Source organism: Gopherus flavomarginatus, chromosome 12 (genome assembly GCF_025201925.1).
Source record: "Gopherus flavomarginatus isolate rGopFla2 chromosome 12, rGopFla2.mat.asm, whole genome shotgun sequence".
NCBI classification, from domain to species: Eukaryota; Metazoa; Chordata; order Testudines; family Testudinidae; genus Gopherus; species Gopherus flavomarginatus.
This window is the reverse complement of record NC_066628.1, coordinates 9,117,925-9,136,240: the sequence shown is the minus strand read 5'-3', so window position 1 is coordinate 9,136,240 and position 18,316 is coordinate 9,117,925. Positions and strand designations below refer to the sequence as shown.

At 49.2% G+C, this 18,316-nt stretch overlaps 1 protein-coding gene across 1 annotated transcript; it reads right to left on the bottom strand.

Annotated features, from left to right (window-relative positions):
* Nucleotides 1-5,272: 5,272 nt before the first annotated feature.
* On the bottom strand, nucleotides 5,273-16,533 carry LOC127033313 (zinc finger protein RFP-like). Its single transcript, XM_050921303.1, has 7 exons — nucleotides 16,040-16,533; nucleotides 12,904-12,999; nucleotides 11,701-11,931; nucleotides 9,773-9,795; nucleotides 7,975-8,090; nucleotides 7,247-7,279; nucleotides 5,273-6,555 (listed from the first exon to the last, which is right to left on the bottom strand). Exons 1-7 carry the CDS (start codon nucleotides 16,454-16,456, stop codon nucleotides 6,050-6,052), a joined length of 1,422 nt encoding a protein of 473 aa, XP_050777260.1. The 5' UTR covers nucleotides 16,457-16,533; the 3' UTR covers nucleotides 5,273-6,049.
* Between the last annotated feature and the right edge of the window lie 1,783 nt (nucleotides 16,534-18,316).

Sequence of the window (18,316 nt, the reverse complement as noted above, 5' to 3'; positions counted from 1 at the left end):
GGCTTTTCCCCCCAGTAAGTAATGCTGGTCTGTATAATCTATACCAGGGGTAGGCAACCTATGGCATGCGTGCCGAAGGTGGCACGCAAGCTGATTTTCAGTGGCACTCTCACGGCCCTGGTCCTGGCCACCGGTCCGGGGCCTCTGCATTTTAATTTAATTTTAAATGAAGCTTCTTAAACATTTTTAAAAACCTTATTTACTTTACATACAACAACAGTTTAGTTATATATTTTAGACTTATAGAAAGAGACCTTCTAAAAAACATTAAAATGTATTACTGGCATGTGAAACCTTAAATTAGAGTGAATAAATGAAGACTCAGCACACCGCTTCTGAAAGGTTGCTGACCCCTGATCTACACAAACCAAGGGCTCTGAATACCCTGCTTAGCAGTCAGGCGGTCTGGGGAGCAAAGAGTGGGTTATAGCTTTGTTGGGTATGAAATTAATGACACAAAAGAAGAATAAAATGACTTTAGTCAACTTTATTTCAAATAGACCAGCTTCAGAAAGGGACTTGCAACATCTAAAGGGCTCATCTGTGCTAGAATCCTACAGCAGCGTAGCTGTACCAGTGTTGACCAGCTGTTAAACTAGATACCCAGTGCACAAGAATTGGAGAAATGTATTACCTTATTGGGAGTGAAATAAGTGGCAAGGAACAAGGAGTATTACTCCAGTCAGTCTTATTCACAACAGGTTCAGTGCCTGAGGAATGTAATTTCAGGGTGAAATAGCCCTGATCCTGCGACACACAGCTGCTTAACTTACTACTCTGAGTAGCCTCATTGACATGGTAATATAAATTGAAGCATGTGCATAAGGACTGATCTGGACTTGCCAGTCATTGCGGGTGAGAATTTAAAGCACAGTGCGTGTGTGAACACTTTTACTCCAAAACAACAGTGACAAAGTCCTATTCAGCTTAATCCATTTTACAGGAGCAAGGGCACTCTTGCTCCAGAATAAGAGCATTCACACATGGAGTTGATCAGGAATTTCTCCATGTAATGGACAAGCCCTAATTAGCGTTTGGAAGACTGCAACCTTCGATGCAAAAGGTCCTTAAGGTCTAATTCTCACACTATATAACATTTTCTTTAATGTTAGGTGCACAGATCAGTAACTTAACAGCACAACCCCTTGCAGGAACGCTTGTTAGCAAATTGAATGAATGAGACATTAGGCGCTCAGATTCCACTAGAAGAAAATCCAGTTATTAGGAGCACAGATCAAAAATTTAGTGGCGAAGGCCTTGCTCCTCAAAGATTCCTAGGCTCTCAATTTCCAGTGATTTCAATGGAATCCAGAAATCTAAAGACCTCTGAAGCTCTGGGCCAAAATTCCATGCAAGAACTTTGTTGTGAGCATAAATCAATTATCAATAACGCAGGAAATGAGGCGTTCAGGTTAAACTGGAAAGAAACCCAAACGTTTAGTCTAGAAATTGCCCAGCGAAGGGCCCAAATTACACTAGGATTTACTGAATTCCTGCCATTTTGATTTTGAAAAGGCAACCAACCAAAAACATAAATGAGGCATAAATAGACACTCTGGAGAGAGAGATTCCCTACCTTGTACTTCTGGGCAGCCTCCTCTACCGGAACCGCAGCATGAGCTCCATGCGCCCAGGACTCTCTGCAGACCAAACAGATTAATTGTTGTTCCTCCACACAGAAGAGTTTCAGAGGCTCCCTGTGTTTCTCACACACTCGCTCTGCCTCTGGCTCTGTTGTTGGAGGCAACTTCAGCTGTTTCACTAGCTCCACCATGTTCGCCAGCTCCCTATTGAGCGTGAAGTTTCTCTGCTGGGGGGTCTGTCTGCACTGGGGGCAAGAGAAGTTTGTAGCCAGTTTGCGCTAGCACTGAGTGATGCAGGCTTGGCAGAAGTTGTGCCCTCAGTGTATAGGCACCGGGTCTTGGAAATACTCCAAGCAGATGGAACAAGAAGCTTCCTCTTGGAGTTTTTCCACAGTAGCCATGGCTCTCTGTGAGGACAAGTGTGACAGCAGGTTACTTTCACATCACTTCCCTTTGAGTGCATCCTGACAGCATTTCTTCTGGAGCCGGCTCATTTGCTGGGCTGGAATGAGCCCCATCTAGTTTCAGCCCCTGAGGCCCTGGAGAGCAATGTGACCCTCCACATGCAGGGAACAATGCTACTTAATTCCCAGGTTAAAAAAAAAACAACCTCTTTGAAACCGCAATTAAGAGAATGCATCTCTCTGCTATTGAAGGGCAGAACGGTGAAATCCTGCCCCCAAATGTCAATAAATGAATGTAATATAATGAATTATTTAAATCCAGACACAGTAAAAAAATTATTGGTGGTTAGGAGTCAGATTTCACCTAACAGATAAAGATTATCCATCACTGGGGATTTTACAGAGCAGGTTAGACAAACACCTGTCAGGGATGGTCTAGATAATACTTAGTCCTGTCTTGAGTGCAGGGGACTGGACTAGACGACCTCTCAAGGTCCCTTCCCAGTTCTATGATTCTATGATTACCAAGTAGGGAAGTGCTCCAAGCTATCTCTGTCCCTGTCCGTCTTTATCCCTTGCTGATCTCCTACCTTTGTGCCACCCAAATTGCATTTATATTATTTATATTATTTATTGATATTCCAAGACCTGCCCCAGTCAGGCTCAGAGTCCTCTTGTGCTACAGGCCAGACAAACTTGTAATAAAAGTCCAGGTCCTTAGGCATTTAGTCTCCATTGGAGGTCTCCATTGGTCCATACATTTCAGAACCTGGGACAAAGCAAAAATCCTTCCTCCGTATTCATTAACATTCCCATGATTTCCTGGAGTGGGGAAAGGAGTGGATGCTGCAGTCTGCAGACAGGGCTGTACATCAGCCGAGGCAGAACATTAAAGACAAGACAAACTGTGTTACCAGAGCAACAAGCTATCAAAAAAAAAAATCAGAAACTGAAGCGTGGTCTGCACTAGGGAATTCAGTTCATATAATGACATTGCTCAGGGGATGTGAAAAATCCACCCCCCTGAGTGACACAGGTAAACCAACCAAGCCTCCAGTGTAGAGAGCACGGTGTCGATGGGATAATACCATAGCTACTGCCCCTCTGGGAAGGTGGAGTACCTACACCAACAATGGAAGAAGTCTTCCTGTCCGCATTGGTAGCATTTTCACTGAAGCGCTGCAGCAGCACTACTGCAGCCTTTTAAGCGTAGACTTGCCCTCAGTGGGAGGAGACAGGGATGGTCGGAGGTTTAAGACTGTCCCTGCCCTGAGGACGCTTTGGTTTAGGCTGACCAGTCAGATGATGGGTCAGGGAAGGGGATACAGAAAACAAAGCAGAGCAGGAAGTCGGTGCCCTGACGTTTAGTCTGTTTGTCTGCAGGTTGTTGTGATTGTTTTGTCTGTCTATCTATGGACCTTTCCAGTGGGGGACAGGAGCGGCTTATAGACTCATAGACTCATAGGTCAGAAGGGACCAATATGATCATCTAGTCTGACCTCCTGCACAAGGCAGGCCACAGAACCCTACCCATCCACTTTTATAACAACCCCTATCCCAGGACCGAGTTATTGAAATCCTCAAAATTGGTTTGAAGACCTCAAGCTGCAGAGAATCCACCAGCAAGTGACCCATGCCCCACGCTGCAGGGGAAGGCGAAAAACCTCCAGGGCCCCTGCCAATCCGCCCTGGAGGAAAATTCCTTCCCAACCCCAAATATGGCGATCAGCTAAACCCTGAGCATGTGGGCAAGACTCACCAGCCAGCACCCAAGAAGGAATTCTCTGCAGTAACTCAGTTTCCATCCCATCCAACATCTCCCCGCAGACCATTGAGCAGACTTATCTGGTGATAATCCAAGATCAATTGCCCAAAAGCTCCCTAAAAGTGGGCAGGGGGCACTTGTGCCCAAACCGTGACCCTGGCCCCTGTGCTTACCCTCCCACCCAAGGCCCCGCCTCCACCCCGCCCCTTCTCCCAGAATAAGGAAGATAAGACATGTGCTTTGTGTGACTGTAGGGCTTGTGTCAGCCAAGGATTCATGGATAATTAGGGCAAAGAAGCTAACTGTGAGGTTCTGCAGGGACAGATCTAGAACACAAGTCGGTAGAACGGCCGACACGGTCACACCACTAGCTGGCAGCCATGGTAGGGCTGTCTGGGTTGTCACAGACGCCGCTCTGAGATAAACACCTCAGGAAGCGCCACCTCCAAAGGCTGGACTGACAGCTTCCCTCAAGGCCCCTGAACATAGGAGCCGATTCCATGGATGCTCTGGGGCTGGAGCACTCTCGGAAAAAAATAGGGGTGCTCAGCACCCACTGGCAGCAGTGCCAATCAGCTCCTTCCCATCCCTCCAGCGCCTCCTTTCCGCTAGTGAGCAGCTATTCACTGGCATGCAGGAGGCCTGCGGGGCAAGGGGGAGGAGCAGGGGTAGGAAGAGGCAGGGTAGGGCGGGGGCTTGGGCAAAGGGATAAAGTGGGGGCGGGGCTTGGGGTGGAGAAAGGGTGGGAAGAGGCAGGGCAGGTGGGGACTTGGGGGAAGGGGTGGAGTGGGGGAAGGGCCTGGGGCAGAGTGGGGGTCAAGCACCCCTTGGGAACTTAGAAAATCAGCGCCTCTGCCCCTGAACCTTGTGTAAGTCTAGGAGGCATTTCGAGAAGTGTTCATGCACTGAGCTGAGCTCCCCAGCCCGATGTAGTGATGGACATGCCTCCATCACTGGACATTTAGATCCCGAAGGAACCACATGAAGACACTTGAATATTGCCCAGTAGACGCATGGACATTTTTAAAAAGAGGTGAGAAAGTTCTTTTCGTTGCCATTCCCTTTCACTGAAGTGACCCACCCTCATGGCAACGGGAATGTCAGTAAAAAGCAACCACCGCACCCATTAGACAGTTCTGAGGGTTCCTTGGCTTATTTCTCTCTGGTAGAACCTCAGAGTTCCAAACCCCTCGGGAACGGAGGTTGTTCGTCACTCTGAAATGTTCATAACACCGAACAAAATTCTATGGTGGTTCTTTCAGAAGTTTACAACTGAACATTGACTTGACACAGCTTTGAAACTTTAAAAAGCAGAAGAAAAATGCTGCTTTCCCTTTATTTTTTTTTAGTAGTTTATGTTTAACACAGCACTGTACTGTATTTGCTTTTTTTTGGCTTTGCTGCTGCTTGGCTGCGTACTGCCGGTTCCAAATGTGGTGTGTGGTTGACCAGTCACTTTGTAACTCTGGTGTTCGTAACTCTGAGGTGCTACTAAACAGAAAAGACCAGGGAGCCCACTGGACCGATCAAGACACTTTAATACAATCGTCTGGTGGATCATAAAGACAGAATCCACTTGCTAAAACACTAACACTATAAAAGTCCATAAAATTTTCTCCACCTCTTTCCAAGTCCATCCTTCAGGACCCATCTTGTTGTCCCTCATCCATCCTTACCACACAGCCTTGAGACATGTGGAGAACATCATTGAAGTCAACGAGTTTTAACTCTGAAACCTAAAGAGGGCGATTTCATTCGTCAACATTGTTAACCCTTTGACTGCCAATCGCTTTAAGCAGAAACATCCACAGTCCCAAATGTCCTTAAAAGCCCTATTAGTACTAACCAGCAGCCAAAGCCTTCAGATTCGCCTTCTCCCAACGATGTCAATAAACACATGAACAGGAGCCCGGAAACTGACCGTGTGGGAACAGAGTAAAATAAACCCAATTCAGTGCCAAAATAAATACCCCATTTCACTTCAAGTCAAATACTCCATAGGAAACAATTAGCTGGAGCTCCCATGAAATTTTGCCCAGGGGCTACAGAATCCAGAGAACTTGATACAGAATTTCTAATTTGCTCACCCTTCCGACATCAACAATCCTCCCCAAGAATGGAGGATGAAGACACACAGGCTGGGCCATGCGGTTTGCTTCTCTAGCCCGACCCCTTTACTCTCTTCCTCGTTTTGACACCTCAGAAATACACATCAGTTTCCAGGATCATAGAGATGGGCTTGTCAGAGGCCAGAGGAGCCGGGTTCATGGTCCACACTGGTATAGACTAGCCATAGCTCAGGGCCACAGTGTGAACTGTGATTCCCAGACCCAGAAGAAAGGGAGGATTCGCTCCTCATTGAAAGAGGCAGGATGGAAAGTGAAGATCAGGACCTCGTTATCAACATCAAAAAAAGCCACCTGCCCCCTTTCGTAGTCCAGAGAAACTCGGATCCTCCCAGGCCTTCTACTCAGAGGAAGCAGGGTGTCAGGGTAAGCCCGGTACTGTCCCCCACAGAGCCCCACAGCCCAGATCCCCTGGGCAGGGTCCAGACTGATCCATCCCTTTCTCCACACAGATTCTCGGGCGATCCCAACAGTCCAGAATCCCTGCTGCCCCAGGTGCACTTCCCAGTCATTCCTCCCCGAGGTAAATCCCTCCCGGCCCAGCACGCAGCAGTACGTATCAAATCTCTCAGGATTGTCGGGCAGATCCTGAGGCGTGTCTTCCCACCACACACTTTTCTGATCCTCGCTCAGAACAAGGTGAGGATTCGCTGTGTCCGGATCCAGAGTCACATTCACTGGGAAGAGAGAATCAGAGCGTTATGGGCAAAGCTCAGTCCTCGGGGAGGCTGGGACCATTTTTCACACTCCCCAGCAGCCCCGTCCTGCCTGGAACACTCCCAGCAGTAGAGAGAGACAAGAGAGTCATGCTGCCTGCTGAAGAGACGTCCTGTACCCAGCCAGAAGACAGCCGAAGGGAGAACGCAAACCCCAGTGTACATGGAATGACCCTGGAGGGTTGGAATCAGTGGCCCCGAATGAGAGCAGAGGCCTCTTGTTTGTACCAAAGAGCCCAGGTGGTCACCCCAGCCCACAGGGAATGGAAAAGGCACCAACTCAAGACTCTTCTCCCCAGCCCAGGGGCAGGGTGGAATTTGGAGACACAAGAAATTGAAACAACTTCCAAATTTTCCAATTTTTAGCAAAGCTGTTTTGCCATTTTTCAGTGGCGATGGGAGCTGGCCAGTCTCCATATGGCCCGGCAGCCCCCTTCTCACTCCCATGCGATAACAGCAGTTACTAATACCGGGGTGCTAAAGGCCTTCCCCATTTCCTGTAAAGATCCTCCTTCATTGCCAAGAGGCTACTTTGTCTGACCTCAGAAACTTCTTTTGCAAAGCAAAGCCTGAGCCACAACTCTCATGGTTTTCTCAGTAGGGAAATATACCTGACACAAGTCACTTTTCCAGCTGTTTTCCAGACACTCACCCCATTCCACCTCCAATTCAGATGGCAGAGAATCTAGAGAGAGAAGAGAGGCATGTCATGGTGTTATCTTTAGGATAAGATTTCTGCAGTTCACCAGTCTAACAGGGCTTTAATGATGGGAAACAAATGGAGTGGATGGGACAGAGCTATCCAGACAGAGAGAAATTAAGCTGGAGAGAGCGTGAATTCATCCCGCTACAGAAGGGCCAGGCCAAGATCTATGTACCTCTTGAATCTCCATAATACAATTCAAGTGAGAGATGATGGACCATTGGCTCTCAGCAGAGGGGTGAGTTTCACCTCCTGCGAATTCCTAGGCAGTTTGAAATAAAATAGAATCAAGAATATGATTTGATCCCTTTGTGTTAGGTAGAACTAAGGTGACCAGATGTCCCGATTTTATAGGGACAGTCCCGATTTTTGGGTCTATTTCTTATATAGGTTCCTATTACCCCCCAACCCCTGTCCCGATTTTTCATATTTGCTGTCTGATCACCCTAGGTAGAACTGATGTCATCCCCAGTATATCGCTCTCCTCAGTAATTGATAGATAAACAAATCCATCTATGAGAACACAATGATAGACACCTCTTCAAACCCTATCCCTAATTCAGGGATGATGAAATATTCCTTTACTGTTATTTAGCTGGGCTTTCCCTTAGCAGCCAATTGCATAGTGCAATCCTCCCCGTCACAGACACACATCTGGATTTCCACCCCCTTGGTACCTTTGAATTTCCTCAGTGTCTCCTTCAGAACAATATTTTTTTGAGAGAAATTGCTGAGTTTCTTTTCCACATCTGGAAAAATCTCCAGTGGCTGCTGGAAGTCCCCCACCTTGCACCTGGAGGGAGACAGGCTTTTTTATTGGTTAGTTTTCATTTTATCAGCTTGTAACGTGCCTTTCAAGCCAGTGAATTCTGCTGTACTAAGCAGCCAGGGTTAGGGTTAGGGACAGGTGCATAACTCCGGTTGAAATCAATGCTGTCTGGGGATGGCAACTGCCCAGAGCCCATGGCAAGAGAATGGGCCTGTACTGGATTATTGGTTTGACTGAAGCCTAGGCACATGGTTCTGGGTATTGAGACAGACCCTTGCAGATAGGAGCCTGCCTGCTAGGAAGGAGGTTGGAAGCAGACCCCAGCTGGCCTGGTGATTCTTTTGTTTGGCGTTTCTGTTGGATTTTGACCAGAGGACTCTGTAACCCTGGATGGAAGGGGTTGAATAAGTGTCTTGGCTGGAGGGCTAAGCCACCTCTACAGGGGAAGCTGGCTGAAGATCATGTGGAGAAACTGAGGTATCACCACTCTGTGTCGGGGGAGGGGTATGCTGGGACAGTACCTCTGTCACAAGCCTGGACAACTAATTTCTCTGTGGCCCCCATCCTCCCAAAGCAAATATAAAGTCATCTCAGTCTTTTGGATATCATTGCCACCAAATGTGTCCAGCAAGAACTGGACTGAGAACTCCAACCCAACTCCCCAAAGACTCATCGGGTGGGGCAGATTTTTGATCACGGCTGATTTGCCCAGGGTCCTAACCCGTGACACAGATGTGAAACAACCCAAAGCCCACTTCCAGATGTGTCAGTCCCTCAGGTATCCAAGTTACTCAATACACACATTCAGATGACAGAAGAGTCCTTTCCTTAGGATGGCTAATCCTATAGTCTAGTAGAAATGGAATCTACCCTGGGGGTTTGTTCAGTAGTGGGAGATTTCTATACCAAAGGTGACTCTGCCCCACAGGTTGAGCTAGGGAGACCGGGCTTTATTTATTCAGGGTATGGCTTATACTGCAATCCTGGGATGTGATTGCAATGCCAGTTAACGTACCCAAGGTAGCTTCCATTGAGCGAGCTCAGGTACTGGACTGTAAAGCCGTGGCAAAACATGCTTCAGCACAGGTGAGTAATGACCCAAGGTTCTGGGTAGGTTTATATTGCCTGTGCGAAAGCACAGGCCGCTGAAGGTTGGTTGCTCTCAGTACGTGAGCTATAGACTGGCTAGGAGCAAAAACCATACCTCGTGACTGCAGTATGGCCCCTTAGGTCTGGTCTACACTAAGGGGGGGGGGGTCGATCTAAAATACGCAATCTCAGCTACGAGAATAGCGTAGCTGAAGTTGACGTATCTTAGGGCGACTTAGCTTGACTTACTTCTCGTCCTTGCGGCACGGGATTGACGGCTGCCACTCCCCCATCGACTCCACTTCCGCCTCTGACCCTGGTGGAGTTCCAGAGTCGACCGGGAGCACATTTGGGGATCGATATATCACATCTAGATGAGCCGCGATACATCGCTCCCTGATAGATCATTCACTACCCGCCGATGTGGCGGGTAGTGTAGATGTACCCTTAGTTTATATAATCAAATTGACTCGTGCTTCCTTCGGGAATCAGAATCAGCCAGTCATCCCCAGCTAGAGAGGAGAAGCTGAACTGTGCCCCTCTCCCGTGTGCTTTGCTGTTGAGTTTTGGGGCGAGCTTCCCACACACTCAAGTGGGAGGGAGAAGGAGCCACGTACCTGTTCAAGGTGCTTCTGATGTCCTACAGAAAAGAGAGAGAGACAGAGAGCTCAGACCCACAGCAATAACAACTAGAATGAACAACAAAGGGTCTTTGCACCTCTCCATGCATTTTATCCCCATGACCCTCCGCTCTATTTGGTCAGCACCAGTGCTTTGTTAATTTCGCACCTTCCTGCCACTGCCCCTTTTAAGCACAAATCAGTTATTATGAAGTAAGGAATGGATCAATCAGTTCTGGAGTGGAGCAGGCCCCTAGGGGTTGGGATCTGGCCACATGAGGATCTGAACACCACAGCGCTACTGGTGTGCCCAGCTGGCACACCTGCTGTCCAACCGATAGACCTTTATTGGCTAACACAGAGTGACTACCCTTGTGCTTAATGGCCTGGGCAGACTTAGATCCGGGTTCAGTTGCTGGCCCGGCTCCTTCCTCAGTGGCCTTGGCAAACTTTACTTCATCTTTCCGTGCCTCGTGTGTGAAATGAGAATACCAGCCCCTAAACTCACACTGCACCTACATTTTCACTGTACAAGTCCCCCAAGCTTCTGGCAGGCAGCATCCGGTGACCTACGTCACATCCAAGCCTCCGTGAGATCAATGAGCCAGGGGAGAAGAGCAGCTCCTATTCCTAGCTTTCCCATAGGGCCGATCGGGTAAGCACAAGAGCCAGGGATGGGGCTGGAGGAACGGCAAGAGGCCTCACTGTACTGGAGGGTGATTCTCATTCTGTCTCTGGTCTAATTAATATGTAAATAAAGCACAATAGCTTCAACCAGCAAGACCCACTGCAGTCCACCCCCTAGGGCAGACACTCACCTAACAGGTGGCAGACGCCCTGCTCGTGAGAGTAGGTCAGGAATCAGGGTCACCCACAGCCTAAACACGTACACTAACCACTAGGCTACAGGCTTCTGCGGGCAAAGCCTGCTTCATCCCCTCACCCAGCCATTTTGTCTGGCATTAAGCAGGTGCCTAAACTAGTGATTCTCAAACTGTGGGTCGCAACCCCATTTTAATGGGGTCTCCAGGGCTGGCACTACTTGCTGGGGCCTGGGGCCAAAGCCGTAGCCTTAGCCCCACCGCCCGGGACCAAAGCCCAAGAGCTTCAGCCCTGGGTGGTAAGGCTCAGGCTTCAGCTTCAGCCCTGGGTGGTGGGGCTCAGGTTATAGGCTCCCCTTTCCCCCCACCCAGGATAGCAGGGGTCGGGCTTTGGTCGACTCCTGGGGTCATGTTGTAATTTTTGTTGTCAGCAGGAGGCTGCAGTGCAATGAAGTTTGAGAACACCTGGCCTAAGCCCTTCTCGCAAGAAATGCCTAAGTGAGGAGAGTGGGTCCCGTTTGTGGCTCCCAAGCAGTGCTAGGAGCCTCCCTGCATCCCAGGTTTAGGCTTCTAACTCCGGGCTTAGCACACATCCCTCTCATCAGCATCTCCCACTGGCTGGCTGAGGCAGCTCCCTGCCGAGTATGCATTGCATAGGGAGCCTCCGCAGCTAACCTGGCTTTGTGGGCATCAGTAATTTTCAAGGGGCCGAAAAGCCAGGTGTTGCAACACTGAGTGACAATCCCTTTGGAGACCAGGGAGATTACTGAGGAACCCAGGAAGCTGAATAACCACCTCCTCAGCCACCTCCTCAGCCGCCCCAGAACCTACATGGGGCATAATAAAGCAAAAACTTTGCCCCCAAACCCCGCAACCGCAGCAGCACCAGGGGAGGCAGAGCCTCCTCTGGCCTATTATCCCTGCTGCCCATCTCGCCCAGGATCTCAGCACCATGACAAAATGCAAAGTAAAAAAATCAACATATTTGAATGAAATACAATAAATCCCAATGAAAAGTGATTGGAAAACAAAGATAATATACATCAAAAGTGACAGATACTGAGTTTCCTAGGCTCCAGTTCTTGCCTAGAAGGGAAGTCTCACCTGCAGGAGTTCACTCACTGGCTGCTGATACTTCTTCTCTAACTCACTGATCAGCTCGCTGAGACGGGAAATCTCCTCCGAGAGTTCAGCGACACTCCCATTCTGCCAGTTCACAATCTCCTTTTCCACCTCTCCCAGCCGGGCCAGCAGGAGCCGCTCTTGTTCCTCCAGTAGATGGCGCAGCTGCTCAAATTCAGACATGATCTTGCACCTCTGGATTTTCGTCTGTTCCTGTAATGAACGGATTAAAACGAAGGGAAAGGAAAGGCAGGTCAAGAACACAGAGACTCAGGGGACATACAACTGGCCCCTGAATGTACAGGACGGTGACTTGAATTGTCCTTAAAAACCTCCAAGGTCAAGGATTCTACACCCACCCCAGTTAACCTCTCCCAGCGCTTAGCCTCTTCAGAGTTAGGAAGCTCATGAGCCAGTGGCCAGTTTCTATTGCTGATGTCTCTTCCCTTCCTCCCAGGGTCACACACAATTTATCCTCATCATGTTTGGCTGAAAAACCTTCTACGGTTGCTCATACTTTTGAGGCAATATCTGTCTCTTGCTTCCTTGTGTTTTGTCCACTGGAGTGAAAAGTGTCTCTCTCCGTCCCGTTGCCTGCTCAGCCCAACCTCTCTGGGTTTAGACCAGGGGTTCTCAAACTCTTTTTCTGGGACCCCCTTTGAAAATACTTCAGGCTGTGACAACCCAGCCCCCCCCCATACCAGGCCATCCTTACATCTGCACTGCTGCTGGTGGCAGTGCTGCTTTCAGAGCTGGGCGCCTGGCCAGCAGCCCCTGCCCTCGCAACTCCCTCACAATAGTCTTGCAACCTCCTTTTGGGTTGGGCTCCCCAGTTTAAGAAATGCTGCTTTAGACTGTGCTCTGCACCTCCCGCTTTCCACCCCTACTTTGTGGCCACCAATTTTGCATTTGGAGCAAGTCTGCTTTATTGTGGCACAGGGCCATTCCGGTGAAGTAACTGCCAGGGGGCTAGCTCCGTGCAAGCCATCGGGAGCAGCCTAGCTTGTGGCTGTTTGAGTTCTTCTTCCTAGTGACCCGCGTGTGTTTTGCTTTAGGTGCTGATCTAGCAACGTGAGCATCTTTTGATTTTTATTGTTCCATTCCACTCATCAAAGAGTGAGGCTGACCCAGTGAGAGAGAAACCCACACCCCTGTCCCTGCTAGGTAATAACAATGGGCACCTACCAGATATTCCTGGCTTCTCCTCTCTCCAGTCACTTTAAACCCCAGGAGCTTTCTTCTCTCTTCTTTCAGAGTCTGCAATTGCATCTGGATTTGTTCCTTTGGGGAGAAATGGTCTGGATGAGATTTCACTGGGGAAGGGGGGCTATTTTCTTCTGTGATTGTTTTTCTTAGAACAATACATAACAAAAGAGGGAAAGGGGAAGTAGACAGTAATCAATCTGACGTAATGAAATGTGGAAAATTGATAAGAGAGGCCAGAGACGTCAGGAGGGAAGAAATCACAACTGGCATGGCTAAGGACAACAAGGAGGAGTTTTTTAAAGCATATCAGAAAAAACAAACAAACACCCCAACAATGGTATAGGCACATCACTACATCATGATCATGATAAACCTGCTAAGAACAATGCAGAAAAGGCAGAAGTCCATAAATATTTCTGGTCTGAGTTTGGGAAGAAGCAGGATGATCCACTCCACATGTGAGAATGATGAAATATTTCCCAGTCCATTTGCAACCAAGGGGGATGTTAGAAAACATCTAGGAGGGATAAACATTTTTAAATCAGAGTTCCCAGATAACTAACTCCAAAGGAACTGACTGAGGAGATCTCCAGCTAGCTGGTGTTCATTATTAATAACTCTTTGAATGGAGGGAAATTCCAGAAGACTGGAAGCGTTCTAATGTAATGCCAGTAATCAAAAAGGACAATCAGATGATCTGGGTAATCTTGGGCTGGAAAAATTGATATGGTATTCAGTGTGAACACAATTAATGCCAGTCAATGTGGTTTTACAGAAAACAGGTTGTCAAACCTGATTCAATTGTTTTAAATGAGATATACAAGTTTAATTGTTGACTGTACAGATGTACTATCCTTACACTTCTGGAAGGCATTTGACTTTTAATCAGAATGTGGGGTGATAATGTAATTAGCACTATACAGTGTCAACAGAGCCCATGTTACATAGTTTAAGGACTGCCTGACCTGCCTCAAAAAAATAGTTTTCAATAGGAAACCGTCACTGAATTGGGGCGGTTCTGCAAGGATCGGTGCAAGGCCTAAAACTATTCAATATTTTTACCAATGACCAGGAAGTGAATATAAAATTAATGCTGACAACATGTGCAGATGATGTGCAGATTGGTGGTGTGGTAGATAATGATGAAGATAGGGCAGTCATATAGAGTGATCTGGATCATTTGATAAGTTAAATGTATTTTAAAATCAAATTCCAATTTATATGTCTAAGAGCGAGGAATGCAGGCCAGACCTATGGAAGGGGAGACTATATCCTGGAAAGCAGTGACCCTGTAATGCAGAGGCCCCCAAACTGTGGGGCATGCCCCCCTGGGAGGGGTGGAGGAAAGTCCGGCAGGGGGGTGCAATGGGACCTGGGCCAACCCCCACAGAGGGCAGGGAGGGAGCGCCACCCAGCCCCTCCCCACCCCCAACTCTGCTCCAGTCCCGTCCTTAGCTGCATCCCTGGCCCATCCCAGCCTCGGTGCAGCTCCAGGGCTGAGGCTGGGGGGTGAAGCCAGGAGCAGAGCCAAACCTGGCTGCGGGCCCGGCTACTGGACCCCACCAGCTTGGCTGCGGATCCGCTCCTGCACCTGCCCCAGCCTTGGCCCAGCCCTGACCCACCCCCAGCTGCGGCCCCAGCCTCAACCCCCTTATCCCTGTCTGCCCTCCTTCCCCTGCCTGGAGCCTCAGCCCTGCTCCCTGTCCTGGCTTGGGGAGGAGCCAGGGGGACACAGACAGGGGTAAGGGGGGGGCATGACCCTCAAAAGTTTGGGGACCACTGCTGTAATGGATTTAGAGGTCAGTGTGGACAAACAGCTCGACGTGTTCCCACTGTGATGCGGAGGCTGATATGATCCCTGGATATATTAACAGTGGGGTCGTGACTAGTCTGTATATTATTTTTACCTGTTCATGGTGAGGCTGGTCCTGGAATATTGCCTCCCATTCCAGGGTCCACATTTTTAAAAGAACGATGAAAAATCAGAGAGGGTGCAGGAAAGAGGCACAAAAGTGACTGAAGGGCTGGAAATAACGACTTAGGTCTATGTCTACACTTGAATCGCTACAGTGGCTGCTGTAGCACTTCCAGTGTGGACACTCACTACAGCCATGGGAGAGGTTCTCTGGTTGTTGTAGTTAATTCATCGCTCCAAGAGGCAGTAGATAGGTTGAACGAAGAAGTGGAGTAGCACTGTCTACACTAGGGCTAGGGGGATTTTTCACATCCCTGAGAGACGTAGCTATGTCAGTGTAAGTTTTCAGTGTAGACCAGTCATTACAGCAAGAGATTTAAGGATTTCAGTCTGATTATTTTATCATGACTATTGAAAGGTGACTTGATTAGTGCATAAATAGCTTCAAAGGGGGGGGAAATGCCAGGTACTAAAGGACTCTTTAATCTAGCGGATTGGGTGATAACGCAACAAGAACAAATGGCTCGAAATTAAAGACAGGTAATTTCAAATGACAAATAAGGCACAAAATGTTAACAGTGAGGAAGCCAGGGAAGTGGCAGAGTTTCTCCAGGTCCTGAAGTTTTCTGTTCAAAACTGCATGCCTCTCTGGAAGTTGTGCTTTAGCTAAACGCAGGTCACTCAGTTCGATACAGGGGTAATTGGGGAAAGTTCTTTGGCCTGTTTCATATTGGAAGGCAGACAAAATGATCATACTGGTCCCTTCTGGCCATACAAGAATGGCCAGACTGGGTCAGACCAAAGGTCCATCTAGCCCAATATCCTGTCTTCCAGCAGTGGCCAATGCCAGGTACTTCAGAGGGCATGAACAGAACAGATGATCATCAAGTGATCCATCCCCTGTCACCCGTTCCCAGCTTCCGGCAAACAGAGGCTAGGGACACCATCCCTACCCATCCTGGCTAATAGCCATTGATGGACCTGTTTTCCATGATCATATCTAGTTTTTTGAACCCTGTCATAGTCTTGGCCTTCACAATATCCTCTATTAATCTAAGGGAGGTGTGATCACTTTCCCTCTACAGATTTGTGCACGTGAGAGATTATCTGACTCCTGCTCTGTGTCCTTTGAAATAGAGAAAAGAACAAGGATTTAAGAAAAAGCTGGTACAAAAATGGCTCTAAACAGTAGTTTCTTACCTTGTAATCCTGGATAGCTTCCTCTATGGGAGCCACAGTGTGAGTGCGATGAGCCCGTGACTCTCTGCAGATCAGACAGATGGGGGTTTGATCCTCCTCACAGAACAGTTTCAGACCTTCCTGGTGGGTCTCACACACCCTCTCCCTTCCTGCCCCTTGGGCAGCCTGGCAACTCAGCCGTTTGGCTATTTCGGCCACATTTGCTAACTCCCGGCTAGGCCTGAATTTCCTCTTCAGGGCCGTGCCTCTGCACTGAGGGCAGGAGAGTTTGGCCTCCGATCTCTTCGAGCACTGCCTGATGCAGTCGCGGCAGAAGTTGTGCCCACAATCGATAGACACCGGGTCAGTAAAATAATCTAGGCAGATGGAACAAGAAACTTCTTTCTGCAAACACGCCACAGGATCCGGGGCTGCCATGGCTGCCTGCCAGGGGGAGAATGAAAAGGTTAGTTTCACTTTACAATCTCTTCAGCCTTGGTCAGCAACTGGGCGGTTCCCTTGCTGAAGTTCCTTCATTTTCTGAGCTGTGAGGAGTTGCAGTACCTATTGGGTTTCTGGGAACTGGGCGGGCGGAAGCTAAAGGATCCCCACTGCTAAAGGATCCCCCACCAGCCTAAGGGACCTCAAAAACCCAACTGATTTCAGGGGACAACTAATAAAAGAACAGGGACAGAAGTGTGGTCAAAGGGTCATAAGAAGGGAACCTGATGGGGACACCGAGCAGAGAACCCCGGACAGCGCCCACTGCTCCTCGAAGGCATCAAGGGAGCCAGTGGACGCCGCCCAGAGGAACTCTGCCCGGATGCGTGAACGGACAGAGGATCAGAAACAAGCCCCACAGTCACAGGAGTCTCCATCGGCCAACCTCCTCTCCCTGGTTGTGTAGATAGCCATTTTTGCCAGGGCGAGGAGGAGGTTGACCAGGAGGTCCCGCGACTTTGTGGGGCCACGGATAGGGAGTGCAGAGAAAAGGAGGTGAGGGGAAAAGTGCAGCCAGAAACATAACAGTATATTGGTGAGGAGCCGGTATAGGGGCTGCAACCTGGCGCACTCTAAGTAAACTTGCGCCAGGGTCTCCCTCACGCAGTACCTGGGGAGGGGAAATTTCCCCCCTGGGGAAGACACAGTATGAAATTGCTGTGTGACAAGCTGCGTCAATAGGACTGAGGCTGGTCTACACACACCACCACAAAGCTTGGTCAAATTCTGTTCTGGCAGCTGATGGCATGTCTACACTGTGCCACTGCGGAGTGTAGTATGAGGATGTTATGCTTGTATTTTGTATAATTTAGAATAAAAGAATGTGAATAACGTAACATGTATTAAATGTATTAATGTATCCAGGGCTTTGGAGCTGTGCTCTGGCTCTGCTCCAGCTCCAGGCAAAAACCTGCAGCTCCACTGCTCCGGAGCTGCTCTGCGCTCCAGCTTCGGGCTCCTCTCCAAAGCCCTGAATGTGTGATATGATCCATATTCTGCCAGCCACTCTTCCTGAAAGCAGAAAGGAAGGGTCTAGTGGACCACTGGAAAAGATGCATCAGCCAGAATCTTGTGCCTGAAGCAGGGCCTTGGAGCCACAGCCGGGCCATGGTAAGAACTGCACAGGAAGCTGTGAGGAGCCACAGAGGAGCCCCAATGTCCACACTGATATTTTAAAGCCCTGCAAACCCGAGTCAGCTAAGCCAGGCCAGCCACAGCCAGGTCACAACGTGGTGCAGACATACCTGTACTCCCAGGTCCCTCTGCTGGAACCTGCTCGCTCCTAGCAACCTCTGATCTCCCGGACCATCCTGCCCCATGCCTCCTGCTGCACCCTATTTGGAAACCAGGAGATTCCCGCCTCCGTGCTGATTAAATGGCTCCCACTCAGCCAGGTTTGCTGGAAGCTGGGAATGAGCGACAAGGGATGGCTCACGTGATGTGATGATCACCTGTTCTGTTCATTCCCTCTGAGGCACCTGGCATCGGCCTCTGTATAGGGTTGCAAACTATTAGCACAAAACTGAACACCCTTGCCCCACCCCTGCCCCGCCCCTCCTCCAAGACCCTGCCCATGCCCCATCCCTTCTCTGAGGCCTCGCGCCCCCCCTCACTCCATTCCCCCCCCCCCAGTCACTAGCTCTCCTCACCTTCACTCACTTGCTCATTTTCATCGGGCTGGCTCCGGGGGCTGGAGTGCAGGTTCCGGCTGGGGGTGCAGGCTCCAGGGTGGGGACAGAAATGAGGAGTTCAGAGTGAGGGAAGAGGCTCCAGGCTGAGGCAAGGGGTTGGGGTGAA

Coding starts and splice junctions, on each gene's coding strand:
- LOC127033313 (XM_050921303.1), bottom strand. CDS start 16,456: ATGGCAGCCCCGGATCCTGTGGCGTGTTTGCAGAAAGAAGTTTCTTGT. Junction 13,000..16,039: donor AAGCTATCCAGGATTACAAG/GTAAGAAACTAC, acceptor TTCTCCCCAAAG/GAACAAATCCAGATGCAATT. Junction 8,091..9,772: donor ATCAGAAGCACCTTGAACAG/GTACGTGGCTCC, acceptor GTCTCCCTCCAG/GTGCAAGGTGGGGGACTTCC.